The sequence below is a fragment of the Papaver somniferum genome, chromosome 2, assembly GCF_003573695.1.
Source record: "Papaver somniferum cultivar HN1 chromosome 2, ASM357369v1, whole genome shotgun sequence".
Taxonomy (NCBI): Eukaryota; Viridiplantae; Streptophyta; class Magnoliopsida; order Ranunculales; family Papaveraceae; genus Papaver; species Papaver somniferum.
In genome coordinates, this window is record NC_039359.1 from 62,472,669 (window position 1) to 62,497,292 (window position 24,624).

Here is a 24,624-nt window from a genome sequence, read left to right on the forward strand (position 1 = left end):
TACGCATAACCTATTCCTTAAACACCATCTGTAACCTTTGATGGTAGTCTCTGGGAGACCATTGGGTATAAATATGATCTATATTGATCCTATTAAACATGCAATATTCATCAAGTCCTTTTGATATAAATTCTTTAGCATTAACAAGGGTGGTGAGCCTTTGAACTTTGCATTGTGTAGTATGTGCTAGGAGTTTTACAAAAAATTAAACGCATCATTTGTTGTGAGCAATAACTGATTTAATGCGTCGAATCATCCACCAGAGCCATAAATCACTTGAATGTTCCACATTCTGCATGGATATATGTTCACTAACAACACTTTATTCTTCGAAAAATGAGTTAGTTACCATTTGCATCTAAGTAAAACAGGATGGTCTCAATCATGATTTACTAAAGAAAGATTTTGTAATATGAGTGACGTGTTTTCTTACTCTAAAGCATAATGAGGAGAGGCAGTGCAAATCTAGTAACTTTAGAAATCATTGATTGTGACAGATGCCGTAACTTCGCATTCTATTAGTTCATTATCTCGTACCCTCAAATGAAGTGATACCTGTGTTAGTACTTCAAAACGGAACATCATGTCACAACCAATGTGCCTTATGGTTATGTAAAAGTCTTTATGAATCAATCCCAATTAGTTAATTATTGGGGTTAATATGAATTCAGTAATTCAAGTTCCAGTAATTTACAATTCACTAGATTGACACATTAATTTTCTAAGGATATGCTTCCTTCCACATTCATTAGAAATATTTTATAGATGCAATCAACTTCATTATCACTGTAAGTTTACAAAAAGGTAGGTAATAGTTCATGCATGAACATCCTTTGGTGTGATTAGACCCTAGTACATACAGAGCTTAGACGTTGAGTCTTGAGAGATTTAATAAGTGGTGTGGCCTTATTACGTAACAAAAGTCGGATTCAACTCAATTACTTTAGAGAGAATATATGTTACGTTTCATCCAGATATATCTCAACTGCTTTAGAGAATTTATATCTCGTGGTTTCACTCCATAAGTGCAGACATTGGATCTAGTTCAACTGAATAAGATAGTCAATTGGCCAGGCAAAGTTCTAGTTGCCATAAAAATTGATGTAAAAATTAGTTGCCACTATGATACACACATTACATTGTATATATCAACACCTATGACCAGGTGCATTTTCAACTCTTTCATTTATGATGGGATCTAGAATTACATCTTAGCTTCATCCCATATTCAGTTGATACCTGTACTTTGGTGTCATTACTACTGGGAAAAAATACATCTTTGTCTCATAATATATATGTCCCCTTTCACATGCTTTATATAAGTCATTATTTCTAACCCTCATTACTTTGGGGTTCTTTCCTTTTTCAATTTTGCTACATTTAACTTAATTTGAGAAATTTCTTTATCTCAATAGGCCAAGAGAATTTCACTATACATGTCAACCAATTACTTTGGGTTGAATAGGTTCTAAAGATAATTCTCTTGTTGTCATATTTCAACATATACTGGTTCGTTAGTATCATGGATGAAGTAGAGAAATGGAAATTTGCTGACTCATATCATCTTTTGTGTGTCCTTCCACAAAATTTGGAATACATGTGATTTGTTTCACTACACCAACACATCCGATTTGGGACGGATATACGCGTTACAATGAATTTCACCAACACATATATCCGTTGGAAATATGGAGTAGCAAATTTGTGTGCAACGCGAAATCCGTTGGGAAAATTAATTTTTGCAACGTATAAAAAAGTTGGGCAACCTCTTTACCAACGTTTGTTGAGCAACACTTATGTACGTTGCAAAACCATTTACAGATAAAAAAATAATTCCAACGATAATTCCAGGTAAAAAAAAAAACTCCGACAATAATTCCGGCAGATTTCTGCACCTTCATATACCATTGTAGATCAACTAAAACACCCAATTTTTCATATGAACGTATGGTTGGTCATCACAATCCATCAAGATAAATTCATATATATCATCTTGTAATAAATATATGAATCAACATGTAACCAATGAACTATAATAAACCATATAATTATTTGGTTGATTCAAAGATAAATAAGGTCACGAATCCAAGTTTATGAATTTCAAAATATGAATTAGTTCATAAGAATACCTTCAGTTGTTTACATATACGTTGTATTAGAAGTACCAATGGTGGAAGAGAATTAAGTCAATATCCTGCAGAGTAGAAGACATATATGTTTTCTCTCAGCAGCTTCTTTCCTGTCACTACCAGATTTCAACTTAGCCAAATACCTACGATAACCAAGAATAGGAAATTAGGTGTCTGTGATGCAAACTTAGTAACTGAAATCTTAAGAATGGAACAATGAAATCTGTTATGCTGCACACTGATAGAAAAATATAATGACCAAGTAGAGACACAACAAACAAAATCAAAACCAAGGAAAGATATATACACTTGTCATTGTATGCTCACGCAGAAATTCAATCCTGATTTTTTGGAATGTACTTTTTGTGAAATTGGAACGAAAAAATTCAAGTATCCCACTTGGAAATTGCATGGGCACTAAAGAAAGTTCTGTATTCATTGGTGGCATGATATCTTGCATGTAGCATCACTGGGGTAGGCCACGGCCAAAATACAAAAGTTTCAAAGAACATTAAGATAAGTGAAATACCACTGGCATCAGGAAAGCGATAACATATAAAAGCTGTGAGAACAGCCAAGTGGATTCCTCCAAAAAATCCAACCAACTGCAAACATAAATGTAAAAATCCATTGCGATGTATTCAAGAAGGCATTGGACTACCAGTAACAAAAAACGGGACTGCTCAAAATAAAAGTTAAACTTTAAAGGAAATGAAAGTTTCCATACCTTCCAATATACTCCTCACCTTCTCACACATAATTGAAGGCACACCCGCAACACTAACTGGAACTTCAGGAATTTATCAAACAAATGGAGCATTAGAAATGTACGAAGTAAAAACTGCACAATTACGACCAGAATCTCATCTTGGGAATCCATACCAATCCCCAGAGTCAGTAACATACCCCGTGTGCGTAGGAAATTGGAAGATATGGTTTGAGAAACACCAAATTCTATCAAACCCATTTCTGTAAAATGCAGGAAACTGTGACCTACCTCTAAGTTTGGAACAAGTTGAAGAATTTTCATGTTCGCACGTACTCCAGACGAGCATTTCCAGCTAGTTTCATCAATGTTTTCTAAGATGAATGGATTGAGAATATCCACATTCTGCAGGATTCTACACAACATAGATGTCAGGAATCAACAAGGGAAATTCAAATAGACCAATAAAGCACCGATTACACCATATATATCATTTTCAAATTGTAACCGCAATCCAAACACTTACATCAGGCACTGACATGACTTTAAGTTGTGCGTATGGAAGATCGACAGAGATCCCGTCATATTTAATTCGCATAAAAGGAATTTTTGAATCCTTAGCGCAGAGAAGGTATGATACCTCTTGCCTAGTTTCAAGCATCTGGCGCAGAACAATAAAAAAATCCTCCAACACAACATTAAGAGAAAACAAATCAAAGGGTAAGAATCAATAAAGTGGACTACTCTTTGAAATCTTGATTAAGTTCAGGTGTTAGCTTGAAATAAGCCACACCCATTGCATATCCAACTTAACGGACTGAAATAACAAGAAAAAGGAACTTCCATCCTTGCTGGCAAAGTAGGAGCCAATACATAAAGCATCAATATCTGAATCAGAGCCATGAACCTAAAAGAAGTTTTAAAGACAATTAGTTTGAAAATGTAAAGGTCATGTTAATTGAGCAAGTGGCAACATCAATTAGACGAACAGAGAAGCAGCATTAAGCACCATTTCAAATGGAAACAAGTATATTCAAGAATGCAAATCCAAATTAAAAATCAAATTTGAAATACTCAAACCAAGTCCATAGGAACCATATGTCAATATTGTGGCGGAAGTGTAAAAAATTTGTTCTTTTGGATAACCACGTTGCCAAGCAACCATTTGTATCAATTCCATTACTATCTACAAGACGATCACCATACAAAATGTCAGATATTATACAAAGCCCATCAAAGTAATCTACAAAATAAGTTCTAAAGGCAAGTCTTACTAATTACTATCTGGGTCAAATCTTTTGCTCCACTGGATAAAATAGATTTAAAGGCTTATGAAGACGTGGAAAATAACTACCTCCTTTATCTACTCGGCTCTTTTAGATGAGCATAGTCCGATACTTAACCTGGTAGTGATAGATAGCACTGAAGTTTAGGAAGAAGTCCTGACAATCAAAAGCAAATTGAAGTGATAGCATTAATTGCAATCATTAGTAGAAACAAAAAGATAGGAATATCAAAATTGGATAGGAATATCAAAATTGGAGCTGGTCACAAGTTACTACTTCACATATGCAGAAAGCAAACATCACAGATAGGAATATTGGTCGGTTAACATGGAATTGAACTGCAATTTTTTAATACTCCACAAGTAACTGAACTGCAATCACCATGCTTGAAACATCATACAGATATATAACAGTGAAAAAGGGAGAATCCTCACCAGTAAGAATGATCGATACAAAATCAAACCTCTCAGGTATTGCATTACCACAAACACGACAAGGGCAGGAACACTTGCCAATCTATCTAAACATGAATATCATTAGGACCTCATGTAATTCCATGGAAGACACGACCCATTTTGTCCATGAATATCATTAGGACCTCATGTTAGTTATTTCTTCATTGCCACAACCAATAGAAAAAAAATAGTGGCAAGGTCTTGAAACGTCTCTAACAAGTATGGCATTTTGAGATCAAACAAGGGATTTGAAAAACATCCAAATCTCTACTGTAGCTTCTTAAACATGTAACGCAAAGTCACTAAAATACAAACAAAAGAACTGAAGTTTACAATAAAGCGTACTACAGTGAAAAATCCATTTTTCTTCATTAAAAGATGAACGCCGAATTGAGATGGATCGATCACTTACTATGTGGCAACCAAACTAAACAAGTACCAAGACTAACATGCCACAAAGTACTTAGATGGCTCTACCAAGTACCAAGTTTGAAAACATAAGATGACAACAACATTCTCTAAAAATTAATTTAACAGTAAGAAGTTCATTTAAGTAAACACGCTTTGCTTAAAGCTACCATAATTCAATAGCAAACCTAAATTCAGAATGTACTGAGATATGAAGATATATAATTTATATGCTTAGTCATTCAATTCGAGTACCACAATAGTGATAGAAAAAGATGATCTACTCAGAACTGGTGACTAAGAAGTAAGAACTGGTAACAACAATATGTCAAACACTATATGTATCTCAAAGTCGCAGAGAAATACAAAACGCCAAACCAAACAGACAGAAGCAATACTTGCGATTCCACTAATTCAAAATCTGGTTGTACCCATGTTAACCAAAGATACATACTTGAAATGATAAGCACATAGTATACCAGAAGCGCTCTAACATATTAATTTAGTTGTAATTTAGTTGAGATGTCGTAATGGTCTAAGTAAATCCATTTCGGAGCACTTACAAACTAACCTGTAAGATTCATTCCCATCACAACAATTGCCAAACAGTATACTTTTCTTTAAGTCGTTTCAGCAAGCAATTTACAAGCACAAATAACTCAAAATCCACCTCAAAGCCATAAACCCAACTTTTTATGCAATTCATTCACTTTTATATGAGACTTTACATAAGACCAACATCAACAAACCATTAAATTGATAGCAAAACACAGCCATGCCTTGAAATTTTACATAATACAAAAAAAAAAAAAAAAATCTAATACAGCAAGACTCCAAAGTAAAACCCCTAACTTCAAAACACCAAAACAACTTCAATAAACACATTAAACTGAAATCTGAATACACCCAATGCAGTAAAACTCCAACCTCACTGAGTTAGGTCAAACAATAAATCAAAAGATAAGCAACAAAATCAAAATTAAACAACAGAAGTAGCAGATAATGGTTTATACCTGATGATAATCAACAAAGCAATCAACTATCAGATGAATTGTTTTGGATTTCAGGAACATAATTGATTATCTAGGTTTAGGAATTTTTTAAGATTTTAGAGAATAGATCGAGATTTAGATTAGGATGGCAATTTGCCGCACCCAAACTCATGGATCCGCCCCTAAGGGTTAGGGTTTTACCTGTATAAACGGTGAACGGGACGGGCACGGGGAATCTCGGAAAGTAGTGACGCGGGGATGGAATTCAAGATCCCCACCCCATATCCGCCCCATACCATAACCTATTATGTCTGAACGGGGAATTTTTTTGGAAGATAATGAAGAAGATCATGGCGAGATGATTAACATAGAGGAAGATGGTTAATAATGAGGAAGTAAGAAGTAAAAGGAAGTATAATACTTAATTGTGGACCAATTGTTTACTTTATTTTTCAATTTTAGCTGGTTATTATAAAATTAAAATTTTAAAATGCACTGCTTAGGTTATTATTATTGTTTGAAACATTATAATTATTTTTAAATTATTATTATTTACAAAATTTTAAATATTTATTCTAATGTTATGTTAACTCATGGGAAATCTATCCCCTACGGGGATTCCCCATACCCATCCCCGCCCCATTCTTATGGGGAACGGGTAGGGAACGAGTTTTGGTTTTTTGAACGGGGTAGGGGATGGGATTCAAGGTCCCCACCCCATACCCGCCCCATTGCCATCCCTAATTTAGATATTGATTACTGAAAGAAAGGTCTTGATTAATAAATCTAGAATGATCTCTGGGTTTTATTATGAGAGAAAACTGAAAGAAAAACTGGGTTTGATTCGTTTTTTCACGGAAGAAAAGTTCTCTGGAAAAATAAACAAGAGAGAGTAAAAAACGATTGGAAATTTTCTAAAAAAATAAATACTACTATAATAAAAAAGAAAATCTTATATTAAAAAGACTAGGCTACTAAAAAACCCGAAAATATATGATATTACATATATGCCATTGATGTACAACGTTTTTACATTTTTTAAAGACGTTGCTCCATTAATTTCATTTACTAAAGCAATATTATATATTTTGCACACCCCCGAAATTGATGTGTTGGAAAATACAAGATATGGTGTAGTGTTTGCAACGTATCTTTTGAAAATACCGACTCTTAATAGTCCAGTCAGTGGATTGCATCTCACGGAACATTTCAAATTTGGGAAGAAAATATCAAGTACTCAGTAATGGTGCTCAAGTACTTCTAAACCCCACATAAATACATTGGAATTGAGTTGGTACAACCAATTAAACAAAATACACCATTCAACTATAGCCAATATCATATTAAAGAGAACAAAATAACACTAAAACCAAAACTCTTAATGGTCGAGATCAACAGTCATAGTTTAAGTTGACCGTTTATATGTTATGGACTTATCTTAAGACAAAAAAAAAAAAAAAACCGGAACTAGGCTTGTTTCTAAAAAAACAAATAAATAAGCCCAACGAATATTCGATATAAAGACCCTACATTGGTTACATACCTCACTTTTTTTTGGGTGCCCACTGTATATAGACAAGCCCGGAACATCCTTAGTCACGCACGTCACAGAAGCAGAACTGAATGTCATGTCCCTTATCCATATTTTTAGTATATCCCTAGTTAAGGGATACCCATTTGGGGCACCCTTTGTTTAGTAGAGTTAGCCGGGTCACGAGTACATCCTCCATTCTTTCTCTTTGGAGTATGCCCTTTATATTCTTGGGTCTGTATCTGATTTTTTTATCCAAATTGAGTAATATAATTATCCTTCTCTTTATCATTATTTACATGTAATTCTCTTATCCATGGCTTTTTTGTCTAATTCTTCTCTATTCCTGTTCTAATTCTTCAATAACCTCTATCAACCAGAGATTTGGGTCGCTTCTGAGCATCATTTGTAGTGTAGACCACTACAAATTGGTATTAGAGCAGTCGATTCTGCGACTGCTTCCGTTACAATGAAGTATTTATCACGAAAATTGAATGAAATTGTTAAGATTCAAGCTGATTCCATTAACGAAATTGATGAACTCAACGAATTACTGAAATTACCGTCAGAAGGATACCTTAAAGCTATGGGAGACATGTTCAATGGGGTGTTGGATAATTATTATGATAAAGGTTTAACGTTAGTTGTTTCAGATTGAGCTGTAGGTTCTTCTCCAACAACATATTATTCTAACAGATCTGGTGAATCGGATTCGAAGATGCTCGACAATAAAATGGACATCAATTTGAAATCATTTCCACCTGATTCAAGTGAATCTGATTCGGTAGAAGATTTCTCTCAAAATTCTTTCACTCTTACAACAACAGATGAAGGTAAATTTCAATCTAAACTCAAAATTGATTTCTCTACTGTTGATGGAGCTACAGATTCAATTCAGGATTATCAAGAGGATTTACATATCAGTTTTAATGCTACTGTTAAATTCTTACGTAGCATCGGTTCTGATGTTATCAAAGATTTACTTCTTCAACCTGTAAATCAAGGTACCTCTATATGTGATACATTGTCTGGTTTCAATTTTATTCACATGTTGTTTGATTGAGGAAAACTTCCCGAGACCATGTTTTGGAATTCTTTGCCGAAAAGTTCAGATGTCGATTGTTCATATTTTTGTCAGCGTCATACATAGTTGAAGTGAAGAATTCCGAAAATCCTTATTACTTGAAGGAGTTGTATATACCAAACAATTTACACTGTAAGGACTGTTCTTATCTTCTTCTAGTCGACATACGCTCGTTATTCGATCTTGGTAAGTGTGCAATTACAACTTGGAATTCTTATGAGAAATTGATTTGTCCAGTATTACATACCTTAGGGTGTCAATCAGAAATAGTTTTGTACCTTCAATTATTTTTGTATGTGTTAGTGATAATCTTATTAGTGAGGCTGGAAAGATCTTGGTTCAATTTTAATGAGTTATTATATTAAGAAAATTACTTATGAGCCATATATTAAGCTTTGGTATAGCTTGGGGTTATTGTATGTTTATTCAAGTGTGCTTGTAATTGTTGAAAATGGTGACAATGGATATGGTTGGAAGCTGTTTTTGAAGATGTCACAAAGCAATAGTATCACCAATTATGGTTGTGATCTTATGTTGTTTGGTAGAGGAAGATTGGATGGAACCATACTATGGAGTTCTCATTCAAAAGGTTTTAATGCTTCATGTTTGATCTTAATTCATGATATCCATAAGTACACATAAATGATTGATCTAGGGTTGGTTCTTATGTACGCAAAAGGTGGAGAATGTTATTATTTTTTCCTGGTTTTTGCTGGGAGAGTAATTGATAGAGGAAGAATGTTTGGGTTGAGAAGGAGATCTTCTTATTATGGAAGCATCAACTCTGCATTTTGTGTTTTTATTCTTACCTCTCGGGTAGTAGCTCTTAGTATATCGGTTCTAAGGTATAATTATGATTGGAAATTTGTGTACGAAATTTCTCTTAAACTTGGGTACTTACTCAAATTTTTGTTCGTGAGTTTAATGGTGATTTTGAGTGTTGAAGATGGTGGTAGTTGTGCTGCTAGAAAGCTATCTTACAAAATGCAGCTATAATGTGATAATCTTTAGACCACTAACTTGAGTTTTCATATGTCAAGGCAAGGGGAGTATCGCAATGCACAAGAAATTTTTGATCGATTGCTTGTAGAGAATTTTAAGTGCAAGTTTCTTTCAATCGAGATGTTGGCTATCATTCTTCACGGGTTCTTAAATTTACAGCATTGGGTTCTATTTTATCCCGTGTTTTTGTTTGCTATGAGTCATGGAATTTGGCTTAGACAATTTTTTAGAGCTTATTATGCATCAGGTAGGAGAATATACTCTAAGTTTCTTACAGTTTTTAATTCAGATGGTGCAACAAGTGGTTCTAGTAAGTTTTTTGATGACTTTTTGCGGCACAGTAAAATTCTCTGGCAATCTCGATTCTTCTGATGCCAAAGAAAACTGACTATGACATTTCACCGAGACTGAGTGAGCAACTACTGGTGAAAGATTGTTGTTCTTCTATTCAAATGTTAGTGGGATGGAAGATATTCTTGGATTTGGAGATATTCACAACCAACTGGGGAACATTACTACTTTGGGAACTCGTCATTCTCATAGAGTACAGCCTTTTGGTTTCTTATCTAAGTGTGAATTCACCATGTCTCTTTTTTGGTTGAGTATGAGACTTTACAGTAGTTTAAAATGGTTTCCCGTCATGTTACTTGGATCACCTAGTTCTACTGTTAATTGTGTGAGTAAATGGAGTTGTAGTTTGGATAGGAAACACTTATTGTTTTCTCTTACGAATGGAGTTTATGAGAAGATAGAAGAAACTAGAGCACAAAATTTGTGTTCTTATTGTCTGAAGAATTCCAGACAGGGAATAAATGTTCCAAGCAACTTCAGTTTCTTATGTTACTTTTACCCAGGAAACATTAGATGCAATTGGTGGTGGTAGGGATAGCAATTGAAGTTGTAGCCAAATACATGGCATCAATATACATAGAAGTATCCATTCGTTACTGGGATGGTAGCAACGAAACTAATACCCTTATGCATGTAATTCGGTGTCAATTGACTGCAACTAACAATGGAGGAGGTCAGGTGCCACACTTGCAAAACAATATGGAGTGTGGAATATGTCATTTATATTCTTGAGTTTGTACCTGATTTATTTATCCAAATGAAGTAATAGAATTATACTTCTCTTTATCATTATTTACCTGCAATTCTCTTACCCATGATTTCTTTGTATAATTCTTCTCTATTCCTGTTCTAATTCTTCAATAACTTCTATCAACCAGAGATTCAGGTTGCTTCTTAGCATCATTTGTAGTGTAGACCACTATACTGAACATGACAAAAAAAATTGGACCAGGTTGGCTAGGTTGGATCGAACCTGGTTGGCTGGACAGGACCGAACCGGTTGACTCTCTCTGACCGGACCGGGTTGACTCTCTCTGGGTGGACCGGGTCGGACCAGATCGGGTTGACTCCCACATCGAAGGCTGAAGTTTTTTTTTTCCTTTGGATCTGGAAGAATCGACAAAGGAGTGATCCTTTGATGTATTTCCCAAACACTTGGGATAATCAAATCCAATTGGTGCCATTTTACAATACATGTCCTCAAGTTTTAAAATGTTTACAAACAGAGACTTATTAAGTCTAATGGTGTTTGCCCGCTCTATACCAATTGAAAAGGAGAGAGTACCAAGTGCATCACCAACTTTTTCATTCGGAAACATGTATGGACAAAACCTAATACAAACGCAAGCAGACTAACTTAATGATTCTTGACAATATGTATATAGTGTTTATATCTCTATCTATTCTCAATCAGAAAGTCTAGACAATGGAGTTTGTGAACCCGATTGTTAAGAAGAATACACTGTCGATCCCAAAAATCAATATCAAAGATCAATATAGTCGTATTCGATTAATCCAATCGGAATTTTTCCAAGTATGAAACTTGTTATCTATCCTTCGAATTACGAATTCTACAAGAACGAGTCTCGTAATCGATCACAAACACTATGAACATATCTACTAAGATTGAATATGTGTAAATCAAATAATAAAGATAAACAATATAATGCGGAAACGGAAAAATACAAGATACCAGAAGTTTTGTTAAAGAGGAAACCGCAATAACAAAAAAATCCCGGGACTTTGTGCAGCTAAGATCACCAAACTGGTATTATGCCGTTACAAATAATAGCATACTCTCAGACTTCATACTGAAATGTAGTTGAGACCTAATCCACCCTCCAAGCGATTTAATTATAGTCGCGCTCATTACGTTTCTTGAACCTCACAAGGTTATACGCAATTGATTCCCTTAGCTGATGTCCTTTACATCCTAAGAGTTGGTTCAACCTAAATAAAGACTTTTGATACCAATCTTCCTATAATAGATAAGCCTATTTGGTTTCCCTTTAGATAAAAGATCAAGGCTTGGAAATCTTTTGTAATACACAAAGCCAGCAAACCTCACAATTCAGAACACTTACACTTAGTTAGCTGAGAAGTTTATAGTTATCTATCTTGTGGAACGACAAATACTGAGACGAAGAGAACTATACGGTTTTTATCTAGTCGTATACCTAATTTTATTTCTTAGATGAAACTTAGGTTAATAAAGGACGACTCTAGCTATCAACTAGGACACGGAAGTTTCAAAGATTGAATTTGTCCAGTTGAAAGAACATCTTTTTTGATGGATGTTCAAGACTGAGGGTTGCTAAGAATTCAACCTAAGATAGATGGAGTTTTAAGAGCAAACCCTTTCTCTATTTAGATGAAACTCTAATTAAGGTTTCAAGTAAGCATATGAGAATTAGTCTTGAAATTACATACAAGAATATACACAGAAGTATGGTTATAGAACCGTGTATAATGACCGTTCTTCAGAAAATATGCCTTATGAACCATAAGAAATTTGATGTTTATTTAAAAACTTAAGAATTTAATCATGATACAGATACATAGATGTTTTAATGCTAAATGATGTCTTAGAGATGTTTATGAGACTCATAGCGATGCTAAACATATTTGAAAAGTAAGTTTGTAAGTATCTGCTAATTTTATTGGGACTGCTCGTGAAACGGTTCCTAAACCGTAAGACAGTTGTTCGCAAGTCAGGGCGCAACTATTAGTGAACCAGGTTTTCCAACCCTACTCGGTTCGAGAACTCAGATGGACACGGTTCGTAAACCGGGTTCGCCAACTACTTAGCCTTTTACACCAATATTAAAAATTTACATCACCACGGTTTGTGTATTGTCCCGTTCTGGAATTACGGTTTGCGAATTGGTTCACCAACCTTCCTGTATTTTAGAAACTCAGATATCTATGGCTTGCGAGATGGTTCGCTAATATACCCTGACTGGAAATATCAGAAGTTCTTAATTTATGTCTTTTGATATTTGAAACATTCCCAAATGATAAAATCATTGCTTGGCCAATTTTCAATTGATCCACAAATTAATTCTTGAACCATAAATTGAATCGATCTAATATTGTTAAGGACCTATGAATATCCAATACTTGAATCATATTTCGAGATGTTTAACAAGATAAGCTTGACCCAAAATTTCTTTTTTCAATTAAATCTACTAGATTCATACGACATAGTCTCAAATAGATAAAATGGTAAGATAGTGAGAAAAATATAATGATTCAGTCTTCACATACCTTGTTGATGAAGTTCTCCAAATGTCTTTGTCGATCTTCAGTCTTCAAGGGTAAGTGATATCTGATACTTAACTACCAAATTGTAAACCTAGTCCGAGATTAGATTTAGTAGACTAAAAATTAAGATATAGATTTGTTCCATTAACATTGACAACAAGTTTGAGATAGAAAAACTTGTGGGTTAAACCAAGCAATGCTCTAACAGGCAGCCATGGCTAAATTTTTCTACCAAGCTTCTTTCCTTTCTTATCTGACCATGCTTCCAATTGTTCTTGCAACTTTCCCTTGTTAGTACAAGTTATGTCATACTTTGTTATGTAGTAGTACCACGCTGAGAGAGTAGTTTCAAAGAAGCAGTGGGTGATTCACATCTTCTGATTTACTGTTGTTATAAGAACAATAATTAACTTCCATTCCATAATCTCTTTTATCCACCACCGGAGTATCTTTTTGCATCACAACTCTAATGAATATATGCACTTTAAGAGGGACAAAGTTGACCCGTATATTTGTATGAGGAGTTGTTAGGAGTCTGATGTAGTTGTTGTTGTACCCACATCTTTGGCAGTATAGTTTATTTTTTGAGTTGCAACTAATTCATCTTCAGGGTCTTCTGCCAAGGGAATCATCCAAGGTATTGCGTAAGTCTATGAACTCCTCTAGTTATCTTTTTAATGTGATTTTTCACCTGTTTGTTTCTATCAGATCTACAATCTTGGCATTCTTGTTCACTACCAGTTTGAAAGCTATTGGATGAGACAAGTATAGTAGATTGCTATTATCCATTTGGCATACGTATATCGTGGAATAATTAAGAAATGAATCACAACCTCTAAGGCGTAGAGGCTCCTTGACATATATGCCTTCTTTATAAGGACAACATAGTGGGCTTTGCAACTATTCTATACTTGTTAAAATTGAGTGTGCATATGTAGATTTTGTGACAGGTTTATGATGTGCATCTACTCAAGCGAAGCTCAGGTATTACGTCATGGGCTATTGTGCCTGTTATCCATAATCGGTATTCAGATAGATTGCATATAATTGATTAGTATCCTGACTGATTTCCTGGAAAAAAATCCATGATAAACTGAATCAATAATCATCGTCAGCAGAGATATTCTTGCAACTCTTCCTCAAGCAACCTGCACTTCCATTCCTAGATATGCCATTCGACAATGGATATTATGCCTAAGGACGAGAGTTTCCGATCCCCTCACTTATATGCAAAAAGTAAATGCAGTAGAAATATTCACAGCTTGTTTGGTTGGGTCTAAGTTGGGAATAAAATCTAACTCGACATTTGAATCGACGGAATCAGATGTCAGATCTTTTTTTTGTCAAATCCAATCAGATTTTTTTTTCTTCGTCTGACTCGAACTGTCGACCTCCTATTCGAGAGTCAGACTCCCCAACTGGGCTAATCCAAATAGTTTTTTTTTGAGGTGGATGTAGTTAATCACATTAGACGGGAGCTCCGACTCGGGTTGGTTGTTGTCAACATCCGTACTGTACAAAGGAAATCCCAACCCGGTATATGCCTTCTCTTATACCGGTTCGATTTCACAACAAAATTCTAATGTAAATATAGGTCTCTTCTCCGTTCCGCCTTCTGAAAAAACTCCGCTGTAACAAAGTGACAAAGGAGAGAAAAGTTAATGGAGAACCCATACTCAGGAGGAAATTGGGTTTCTCTCCCAAATCCCCAATCTAACAATCTTACACCAACTTCTTCAAATCAAGAACGTTTCCTCCTTCAACAGCAACAGCAGCAGCAGCAACAACAACTTCTTACGCTTCAGCAACAACAGCAACAACAACTCCTTCAACAACAATTACAGCAGCAGCAGCAACAAAAACAGCAGCAGCAGCAACAACAGCAGCAATTACAGCAACAAAGACTTATTCTTTCACCGCAGCAGCAACAGCAACAACAGCAAAATCAGCATCACCAATCTTTAGCTTCACATTTCCATCTCTTACATGTAAGGAGAAACCCTAATTTATACTTTTTTGAACATATTGGATTAAAGGGTTTTGATTTTTTGAACATATTTGTAAAGTTATGATTTTTTTTTTTAATTTGGGTTTTTTTTTATTCAGTTGGTGGAGAACTTATCTGATGCAATTGAGAATGGAACTCGTGATCAACATTCTGATTTGTTGGTAAGTATGAAATTTTTTTATATGTTTTGCTCTTTGAACTGTTGTGTGATTTTGCCCTGTACAAATTTGTGATTTTGCCCTAAATAGCTTAGAAATTTTGTTGGTAGGTTACTGAATTGACTAGCAATTTCGAGAAATGTCAGCAGCTGTTGAACTCTATAGCCGGATCGATTAACACGAAGGCTGTGGTAAGGATGATTATCTAGAATTCGGAATTTTGTTTTTCGGTTGTAGGGTAAGTTTTATTTGCTTATATTTGATACTTCTGTCGTTGCTTGTTGGATAGCGTCTATCCAGAAACCGAATAAGCATGACTTAGTATGGGACTGGGCTAATGTTTAGGTTAAGGGTACTTATAGATATTAGACATTATAACATTACTGTTTCTAGGCTATTTGATTAGACGCAGATGAAAAATTTGTTGGGTGTGACATACTTAGTAACTAGTCTAAGTCTGAATAGATTATCTTGACGTATGAGCATAAGGTTAATTCGCTTAGGTTATAGACACTCTACTTGTGCAAATACTAGTAATCCCATGAATTCTTGATCAACTGGAGCATCCTGTTAGCAAATAGTTGATTTTGCATCCTTTGAGGCATAAAACTGCAGACATGTGTAGCTCAGATGTGACTGAATCTTACAAGTATTACCTCAGTTGGAGTCAACTGTGATGTGGACCTTGTTTTGTGTCAATCATAGACTGTTGAGGGCCAAAGGCGTAAGCTTGAGGAGGCCGAGCAGCTACTGAATCAACGGAGGTTTGTGCGGCCTTTCTACATATTCTATTTCCTTTTAACAAATATTAGTTAGTACTGAACACTATAAACTGCTCTTGACACAGGGATGTAATTGGCAAATTTAAAAGTTCTGTTGGGGGGCTGATTTAATTTGATTGAAAGGCGATAATGTGTCATCTTTCTAGAAACGGTAACGGGATTTCCATATACCTTGTCTACTGCTAATCATTTAGTAAGATGTCCTGTATGCCAATATTACTATGCGTGCATAACTCTTCATTTTATTGGCTGTACTAGGGCATGAACCGTTCTGCAATGATGGCATGGGCTTTGGACTGTCGTTTGATACTGCAATTTGTGGCCTTTTGAACTTATTCGATGTTTCTCCTATAATATTTAATCCTTAGTTTTTTTTTTTTTTGGTAACACCAATTCTAGATATTTCACTCCATGTATTTTGTTCAGGATGTACCTTAGTAATTAAGGCCGCATAATACTGAACACTTGTGAATACTGAATTCAAGAATGAATTTAGAAAAAATCATGTCATGCCAAATGGATTGAGTGTAGGTTCTTCGTTGATTTGAATGGTATATATATCCAACTTAAAAGGTGGGCTGACCTTTGGATATTTATTTTTTTGTTGTTCACAAATTTTGTAAATGTGTATCTTTTGGTGTATATATCATTTACATCAAAGACATTTACATCAAAGAGTTCGGAGAATCCTGTCCTACCAGCCGGGTTTGAATATCCAGATAAGAATTTGCCAGCTAACAAAGAGTGTCAGATAAGAATCTTGTCCTGCAGTTTTCAGGAATTGTTTGCAGGACAAATGAAGGTTATTAGAGCGGTGCAGTGTAGTTGGGCTCTTCCAATTGATGGTTTTATCCTTATTTATGGTGATGGGGCTGCAAAAGGAAACCTTGGAGCTACTGGTTTTGGGTTCGTAGTAAAAAATCACATTGGTTTGGTTTGTAAAGCTGTTGCAGGTGGTCTGGGAAGTGCCAGGAACTCTGTCAGTCTTACAGAGATTCTGTTGATTCTTTTTTGCCTTGGAGTAGGTTCAAAGTCTTGAGTTGAGGTCTGTTAGCATTAATTCTGATTCATAGCAAGATGGAGAAGCAAGTTGCTTTCATGAAGTCTTGGTTATCATTTTATCCCCTGTTTTTCTGCTTACTTTTGAATGGCCTGAGCAAGCTTATTTTCGTTTTGTATAACCGCAAATGATTCATGCCATGGATTTGAGGAAGAGTTTGGATGATTTAGTATCAAGATTACTTGAACCCTGCTTGGTCTAACTGCCTTCCCGAACCCTCTTGCTAGCTAGGAGCCTTCTGCACATGCTCAAATATTGTATCAAGCCTCCAGTCTCAGGCCTATGTATTGCTAATGGGCTTCGGTTATATTGTACGAAGGGAATGAAGTATCTAACTCGGTGTTGCGGGATATCTTACAAAGCTCTTCGCGTTTGATTCTGAATTTCCGATGACTGTTTATGCGAAACTTGTAATCTGGTAGCAGTCTCGTTAATAACAAAATTAAAGACGCAGTATCCTTACTTTTTCATATCGAGCAGACAACCAACATCAAGAGAAGCTTGGATGTGCATCAAAAGTTTAAAAAAATGAGCCCATACGTGCACATATTTCTTCTTCAGAGAATCTGATCTGAAGTTATGGGAACCCTATCCACATCGTGCTGTTGTGATGTCATTGCTCGATAAAAACTTCATTCCAGGAGATAGTTAAAGGGTTGCCCTTTTCCCTGAAATGTGGGAATTTTACATTTGGGATGCCTCCAGTCCGGGCTTAGCCACATGAATCACTAATGGGCCATGAGATGGGATTCCTGATTCCTTAGCCAGGCACAGGCAGTGATCCCTGTGTATCTTGCAACATCGTAATGGTGAAAGTTTCACCGACAGTGGAATGATATTTCCTTTGTCTCTGCTCTCAAATTTTGGAGTGGTTTGATGTATTGTGCTCGTGCTGACCCGGCACACTTTACACCTCTAATGTTGTCCACTGTTATACGGGGCTTAGTGTAGTTCCCCCTCCCCTGTTTCTCGTTAATTTATTATAAACCCTTTGGAACTTCTGTTATTTAGAAGAAAAAAATTGTTAATTAGCTCCCCTTGAATTTATGTTTTACCTAATTAGCCTTTTCTGAAAAACATTTCTGGCTCCGTCCTGCTGTTATCCTTATAAAATCGAAAGATTTGCACGGAACCGTAAACTACAGAAGCCTAGTGAATATATCTTTTCAAAAACCAGTGGGACTATACCGAAAAATCCTAGGCTGCTTATAACTCATAGGATGAGATTGAGTTGCATTTGACGTGTAATCCAATTGTTGTGCCAGCTTGTTAGATATATTGTCAAACAAACTGATATTGTCAAAGCTGAGTTGAACATGTCACACATCAAACCAGCAATGATTCTACCCGTACCCCCACAAAAACAAGATAAAAACCGCTCTCTCACGTGAGAGCGGGTCCATACCCTTCGTGAATAGCAGGGGGTCCCACTATTGGGCCCATCATATTAAGTTTGTGAGAGCGGATTGTTTTTGGCTTTTTTTTGGGCGGTATGTTAAGATTTGTAAAACCAGTTAAGGTAACACAAAATTAGTTAAAAAGGCCAAAATCAATAATTCCTTGATGAAAAGGACATTTAGATTTTGATACCGTTTAAATGGACAAAAATGTAAAAAGAGCCGAGATGTAAACAGTTTCATCCTACCCATTTTCAAATATTTTTTTTATTTTTAATCTACATCAGGATGATCCAGTTTCATCCTTATTATTTTTTAAGTTCAAGTCAGGATGAATCCAGTTTCATCCTTGCTATTTTTTTGGTGTCCATTTCACCCATACTAATTTTTACTCGTCCATTTGAACCATGTTTTAAAAATATTTGGACAAATGACTCATTTTCCGGTAAAATAAATAGAAATAGTCATAGAGTTGCTTTACCAAGCAGTGTTTCAAATTTTAATTGTGTACATTATTTTTATTTATATTCTTCATGGTGAAGAACATTTAAGCACGATTTGGTTGTTTGGTTTATGTTGAACATGTTTAGATTTCTAATAAAATGTTGTCTCTGTAAGTTTTCTTTACACGAGAAGCGCCGGCATTCAAATGTTTAAGTTCCACAACACCGATATTGGTTCCGGCATTAAAAGCAATTTAAATTCTATGCCGCCATTTGTACCGCCATTGGTCTTACACAATATTAGAACTGTTGAAGATCCATAGCTATAACAATGAGAAAGCATCGGTCTCGATCATTGTTATACAATGTCATAGTATTATTACACAGTGTCAAAGTCCAATTGTATCACAACTTCAACAATAATACTATGGTGATATGTATCACTCCCCCTTAGTCAATACTACATCTCACATGGAAACCACCCCCCCTTACACAATGATCCGAAAATCATATGTATTTTTAGTTGTTTGAGAGTGAAAACAGTTTCTGCTGGTTTCGGTAATTTCGTGTGATGTGGGTGAGAAACAAATCTAAACCCTAAACAATGTACTGCAAGGGAGTACTTTAGATTCGAGAGATCAATCTGTACAAGTCGGGCCTAAACCAAGAAATGGTTGTTCCATACTTGCTTCGGTCACAAAGTGGAGGAGAAGGGTTGGTTTTGGGGAGGGAAGCGAAGAGAGTGTTGAGACCAGAATAGTTGATTCTGGAAGAGTAGTTGTTTTGTGACATGTATCAGAAAGTGGGAAATAGGTACTTCCTATTTATACAAGTCGAAGTGAAACGTACTCTGGTCTCAATAAGAAATGGAAAACGGGTGAGTAAATGGGAGGAGGTGGTAACCGGTAACGCTTGAAATTGATGTTCCATAAAAGAAAGAGGTTCACCATTACTCCCTGTATTTACTAACCGCCTCATCCTTATGACACTTTCTAATAACGAGCGTAGTGTACGCCGCACGCTGTAAACCGCCAAAGCAATACCCAATGAGCATCCCCCAGTTTGTGACATGTGTTGATGTCTCCAGTGTTTTCGTGGAAAACATGTATAATGTTGTTGTTGTCTGGAAAGTTGAGCTTGGGAGACTTGCCGACTCGGTGGTGACCTTCAACGGTCGAGATTTTGCATCTTAAGAGGAAGGTAGCCGTTGATTATTGCAACCTTTCGTTTGGTATCTAGTGGCATGAAAGTATGATCAGTATGGCTTTAATATGTCCCAGTTTAGGCGCGGCCAAAAGTTAGGGTTTTGGCTTTGTTTAGGCGCGACCAAACTAGGGCCAAAGGTTGTCATACGTTAGCTGGTAACCTTAGACGGCTAAGATCTGCATCTTAGATGAAAAAGTGGTTGTTGATTGTTGCAGGCCTTCGTTTTGATATCCGCATAGGGAAGGCCGACATGGTATGGCGTGGCAAGGTGGTTGGCATGTCATTGGCACTTGTGGCATGGCATGCCTTGGCGCGGTTTGGTGTGGCCAAAACTAGGGTTTTGGGCCAAAGGTTACCATGCGTTGTTTGGCGACCTTGGACGGCTAGGATTTTCATCTAGGATGGAAGGGTGGTCGTTGATCGTCGCACGCCTTCGTTTTGGCAGCCGCATGGGGAAGGCCAGCATGGTATGGCGCGGCAAGGTGGTTGGCATGCCTTGGCGTGGCCAAAACTAGGGTTTTCGGCCAAAGGTTACCATGCGTTGTTTGGCGACCTTGGACGGTTAGGATTTGCATCTAGGATGGAAGGGTGTCCGTTAATCGTCGCACGCCTTCGTTATGGTAGCCGCATAGGGAAGGTCGGCATGGTGTGGCGTGGCAAGGTGGTTGGCATGCCATGTGGCATGGCATGCCTTGAAGCGGTTTGACGTGTCCAAAACTAGGGTTTTGGGATAAAGGTTACCATGCGTTGTTTGGCGACCTTAGACGGCTAGGATTTGCATCTAGGATGGAAGGGTAGTCGTTGATCGTCGCACGCCTTCGTTTTGGTAGCCACATAGGAAAGGCCGGCATGGTGGGACCAAGAACAATGGCGGGATGGCTTGACATAGTGGGGCCAAGGATTTGATACGGACCGCTTGTTTGCCTCCGACACCAGTCGACAATATTAGAACTGTTTTCATTTTGATTGCTATATTTCATAGAATTTGTGGTGAAGATTCTATTGTCGCTCAACTCGAAAAATTCATGGACTGCATTATAAGCATGGAACTCTTCTTAAGAGCATCCACAGTGGGCGAGTATAACCAAAAATTTGGGATGAGATCGTAACACAGTGGGACGGAGTAAAGATCAAATCCCAACCAAAGATCAAATTCCAGACCAAATATGGTCGCGACCAAATCCCAAATTCTAATATAGTCGGGCGTAAATTTAAAGTACGCTTGTTGCTGGGCGTAAATTTAAAGTACGCTTGTTAACGGGCGGAGATTTAAATTACGCCCGATGAAATTTTAATTAAATAAAAAAAAAAAGAATGAGGCGGACTTTTAAAATCCGCCTGATGAAAGTTATAAAGAATGGGGCGGACTTTTAAAGTCCGCCTGATGAAATTTTACAGAAAAAAATTGGGGCGGACTTTTAAAGTCCGCCTGACGAAATTTTAATCATGTACCGTTGCGTCACAACACGGACTAAACCCAAATTTTGGTCTTTTTTTGATCTTTGATCGCACCACTGCAGTTGCTCTAAAGATAAGCTGAAAAACTAAAAAATTTGGCGGCCAAACATAACATGGCTAGATCTGGACCATTGGTATGATGTTGAACCGGAAATCTACATGCAAATAAGCTTAAAATGAATAAAAAGAAGGTTGTGCTTCGGCCGAGGACAGCACCTGGTGAATCAACACCACAGCACCTGTACATGTTGTTCACGGCTGGAACACCAGCCTTCGAATTTTATAAACGTAAACAAGACTACTCATCTTTCCAGTGTGGGACAAAATACGTTAAGCTAAAATTTCACAATCCAAAACTATAAGTCTTTTATACCCTTGAGGTCACTCCGCAGTGGAGACCATTTCTTCTGTTAAAGAAAACATAACCCATTCCCCTTTTCTTTTTTAAGCATCTCTCACTCTGTTTACCTTAAAAGATTTCAAGTAACTGAGAAAATGAAATTGGGTGCAACACTACTGCAGCTTCATCATACAAGAGCAATCTTCAGCTATTACCATTCATTTCTGCATCATCATCATATGATTGTGAGAAATTATCATGGTTCAAGAGGAGGTGTAACACAACTTGAGAGTTTTGTAAAGGGATGAGTGTAAATCTGGAAGGACTAAAAAGCTTGATGATGGATTGAGTTACTTTGACCAATTGATTTCAGAAAGGCCATTACCATCCATTGGTTACATTCTGTCATCTGTTGGGATCATTAATGAAGATTAGATGTTATTCAGATGTGATTATGTTGTATAAGAAGATGAGTTTAATGGGAGTAAAATCTGATTTATATGGATTCAACATTTTGATTAATTGCTTCTGTCAATTAGACCAACTGAATCATGGGTTTTGTGTGATTGGAGAGGTTATCATCCTGATTCCGTCACTATCAATAGGGTGAGATTGAACCAGCCTTTCAACTGTTCGCTAAAATGACTCACACAAGAATTCAACCTACTTCTGTTACGTGTAATACTCTTATACATGGGCTTTGTAGAATTGGTCAACTGGGTCGTGCTCTTCAGCTTAAAAACGACATGGTGAAATGGAACTGCAGACCTGACGTTGTTTCATATTCTGCCATTATAGATACTCTTTGTAAAGGAGGTCTAGTGGATCAAGCTTTGGTTCTCTTCTCCGAAATGCACAGAGATTCAAATGCTGTACCCATCAATATATTAATAGATGCACATTGTAAAGATGAGGGAAAGAGAGTCTTTGAAGGGATGGTTAGTAGAGGAATCTCTGCTGATATAACGACTTATACTACTTTGATTCATGGTCATTGCCTACATGGTCAATGGGAAGAAGCAAGAAGATACTTTGATGAAATGATGGATCGAGGGATTTTACTCAACATAGTCACCTTCAGTATATTAATAGATGCACACTGTAAAGATGGGATGACGCGAAGATGCTTGGGGATTATTTAAATTGATGGACAAGATAAACATAAAACCTAATCTTATAACTCAATGATCGACGGTCTGTGTTTGGCTGGTCAGTTGAAAAATGTGGTAAATCTGTTTGACTCGATGGTGGATAAGGGCCTTCAACCGGATGTTGTCAGTTGCAGTACATTAATCGATGGCTATTGCAAGAATCATAAGGTGGATGAAGCTATCCACCTATTCGAGAAAATGAAACGAAATCGATTGAAACCCACAACAGTCACTTACACTGTTCTAGTAAGGGGACTATACAGAGATGGAAAAATGAAGACTGCACAAAGGTTTCTTAATGAGATGCAATCTTTTGGTCAATCGCCAGATGAACTGACATACACTACCATCTTGGATGGTCTCTGCAAGAACGGAAAATTGGAGGAGGCAATAGAATTGTTTGAATTCATGGAGGGTGCAGGAATCTCAGCTAATAATTACAGGTACAGCATTCTTATTCATGGTTTGTATCAGGTTAGTCGGTTGGAAGATGCAAGAAAATTGTTTAATGAGATTCCAGACAAAGGATTTGTTCCTAATGTAGTAACATATAGCTCAATGATCAACGGCCTCTGTCGTAACAAGATGGTATTGGAGGCTGAAAAACTAATCATGGAAATGGAACAGAAGGGTTGTTTACCAGATGCCCGAGCATATGATACTATCATTCAGGCTTTATTTATAGCAAAGGAGACTGACAAGGCAATGAATTTTCTTTGCAAGATGCGCGAAAAAGAATTTGTACCGAATGATTCTGTAATATCCTTTTTGATGTACACTCTCTCAGCAGATGAGCTAAAAAATCTATAGTTTCTTTATGTGAATCTTGATTATGAGAAAATCAATGCATAAAGCTTTTATCCTTGGTATCTTCTTGTTTCCTTTTTCTTATCTTCATTTTATATTTCTCGTATACTGCATTAATACCTCCTGCAGAGTACATTCTTACAAAGGGGTTGATGACCATTTATCCTAAACTTCGAAGCCGGGGGATATTGATGAGCTTTTCTCCAAGAATTTGGAGGTAATGTTTCTCACTGTACTTGATTACACACTGACAGTAGTCATTTTCTTTTGGAAGTAGGATAAGTATCCATTAAACATGAAGACCTTGAGATAACTGTAGTGTATTTCTTTTCCATTTCGTTTTCAAGCTATATCTATTATTGTTTAAGCGTTTTTGTTAAACATATATTGCCACGGAATCCAAATGATTGGGAAGTGCTCATTGTCCATAATCCATTCTCTGTAGCCTTTGTAATCTCTGGTTACTTTGATGAAAATTAAATTGGACACCTGTTACTTATGAATGCAGCTGTTCACGGAGACGTCAACTTACCGTCATAGAGCAGCTTACTTGAAAATTAAATTATTTACTCATGTCGACATAGGATATTCCTCTGTAAAAATGTG

The 24,624-nt window shown here is 36.5% G+C and overlaps 3 protein-coding genes and 1 pseudogene across 4 annotated transcripts; 3 read left to right on the forward strand and 1 right to left on the reverse strand.

Moving 5' to 3' along the window:
• Nucleotides 1-2,515: 2,515 nt before the first annotated feature.
• Nucleotides 2,516-7,606, reverse strand: LOC113351197 (annotated as a pseudogene).
• A 7,192-nt stretch (nt 7,607-14,798) lies between these two features.
• LOC113353412 (mediator of RNA polymerase II transcription subunit 9-like) lies at nt 14,799-16,736 on the forward strand. 2 transcript variants are annotated; one of them, XM_026597017.1, is made up of 6 exons: nt 14,799-15,196; nt 15,315-15,377; nt 15,485-15,565; nt 16,080-16,138; nt 16,222-16,307; nt 16,415-16,736. In XM_026597017.1, exons 1-5 carry the CDS (start codon nt 14,870-14,872, stop codon nt 16,265-16,267), a joined length of 576 nt encoding a protein of 191 aa, XP_026452802.1. In that variant the 5' UTR covers nt 14,799-14,869; the 3' UTR covers nt 16,268-16,307; nt 16,415-16,736. The 2 variants fall into 2 exon arrangements, with proteins under 2 accessions (XP_026452802.1, XP_026452803.1); XM_026597018.1 differs by lacking the exon at nt 16,415-16,736 and having other exon boundaries at nt 16,036-16,138; nt 16,222-16,261.
• A 5,965-nt stretch (nt 16,737-22,701) lies between these two features.
• Nucleotides 22,702-23,202, forward strand: LOC113351198 (pentatricopeptide repeat-containing protein At1g62910-like). Its single transcript, XM_026595227.1, has one exon. The coding sequence runs from the start codon at nt 22,702-22,704 to the stop codon at nt 23,200-23,202; it is 501 nt and encodes a 166-aa protein (XP_026451012.1).
• A 19-nt stretch (nt 23,203-23,221) lies between these two features.
• On the forward strand, nt 23,222-24,021 carry LOC113351199 (pentatricopeptide repeat-containing protein At1g63330-like). Its single transcript, XM_026595228.1, has one exon. It carries the CDS (start codon nt 23,245-23,247, stop codon nt 24,019-24,021), a length of 777 nt encoding a protein of 258 aa, XP_026451013.1. The 5' UTR covers nt 23,222-23,244.
• The last annotated feature ends 603 nt before the right edge of the window (nt 24,022-24,624 follow it).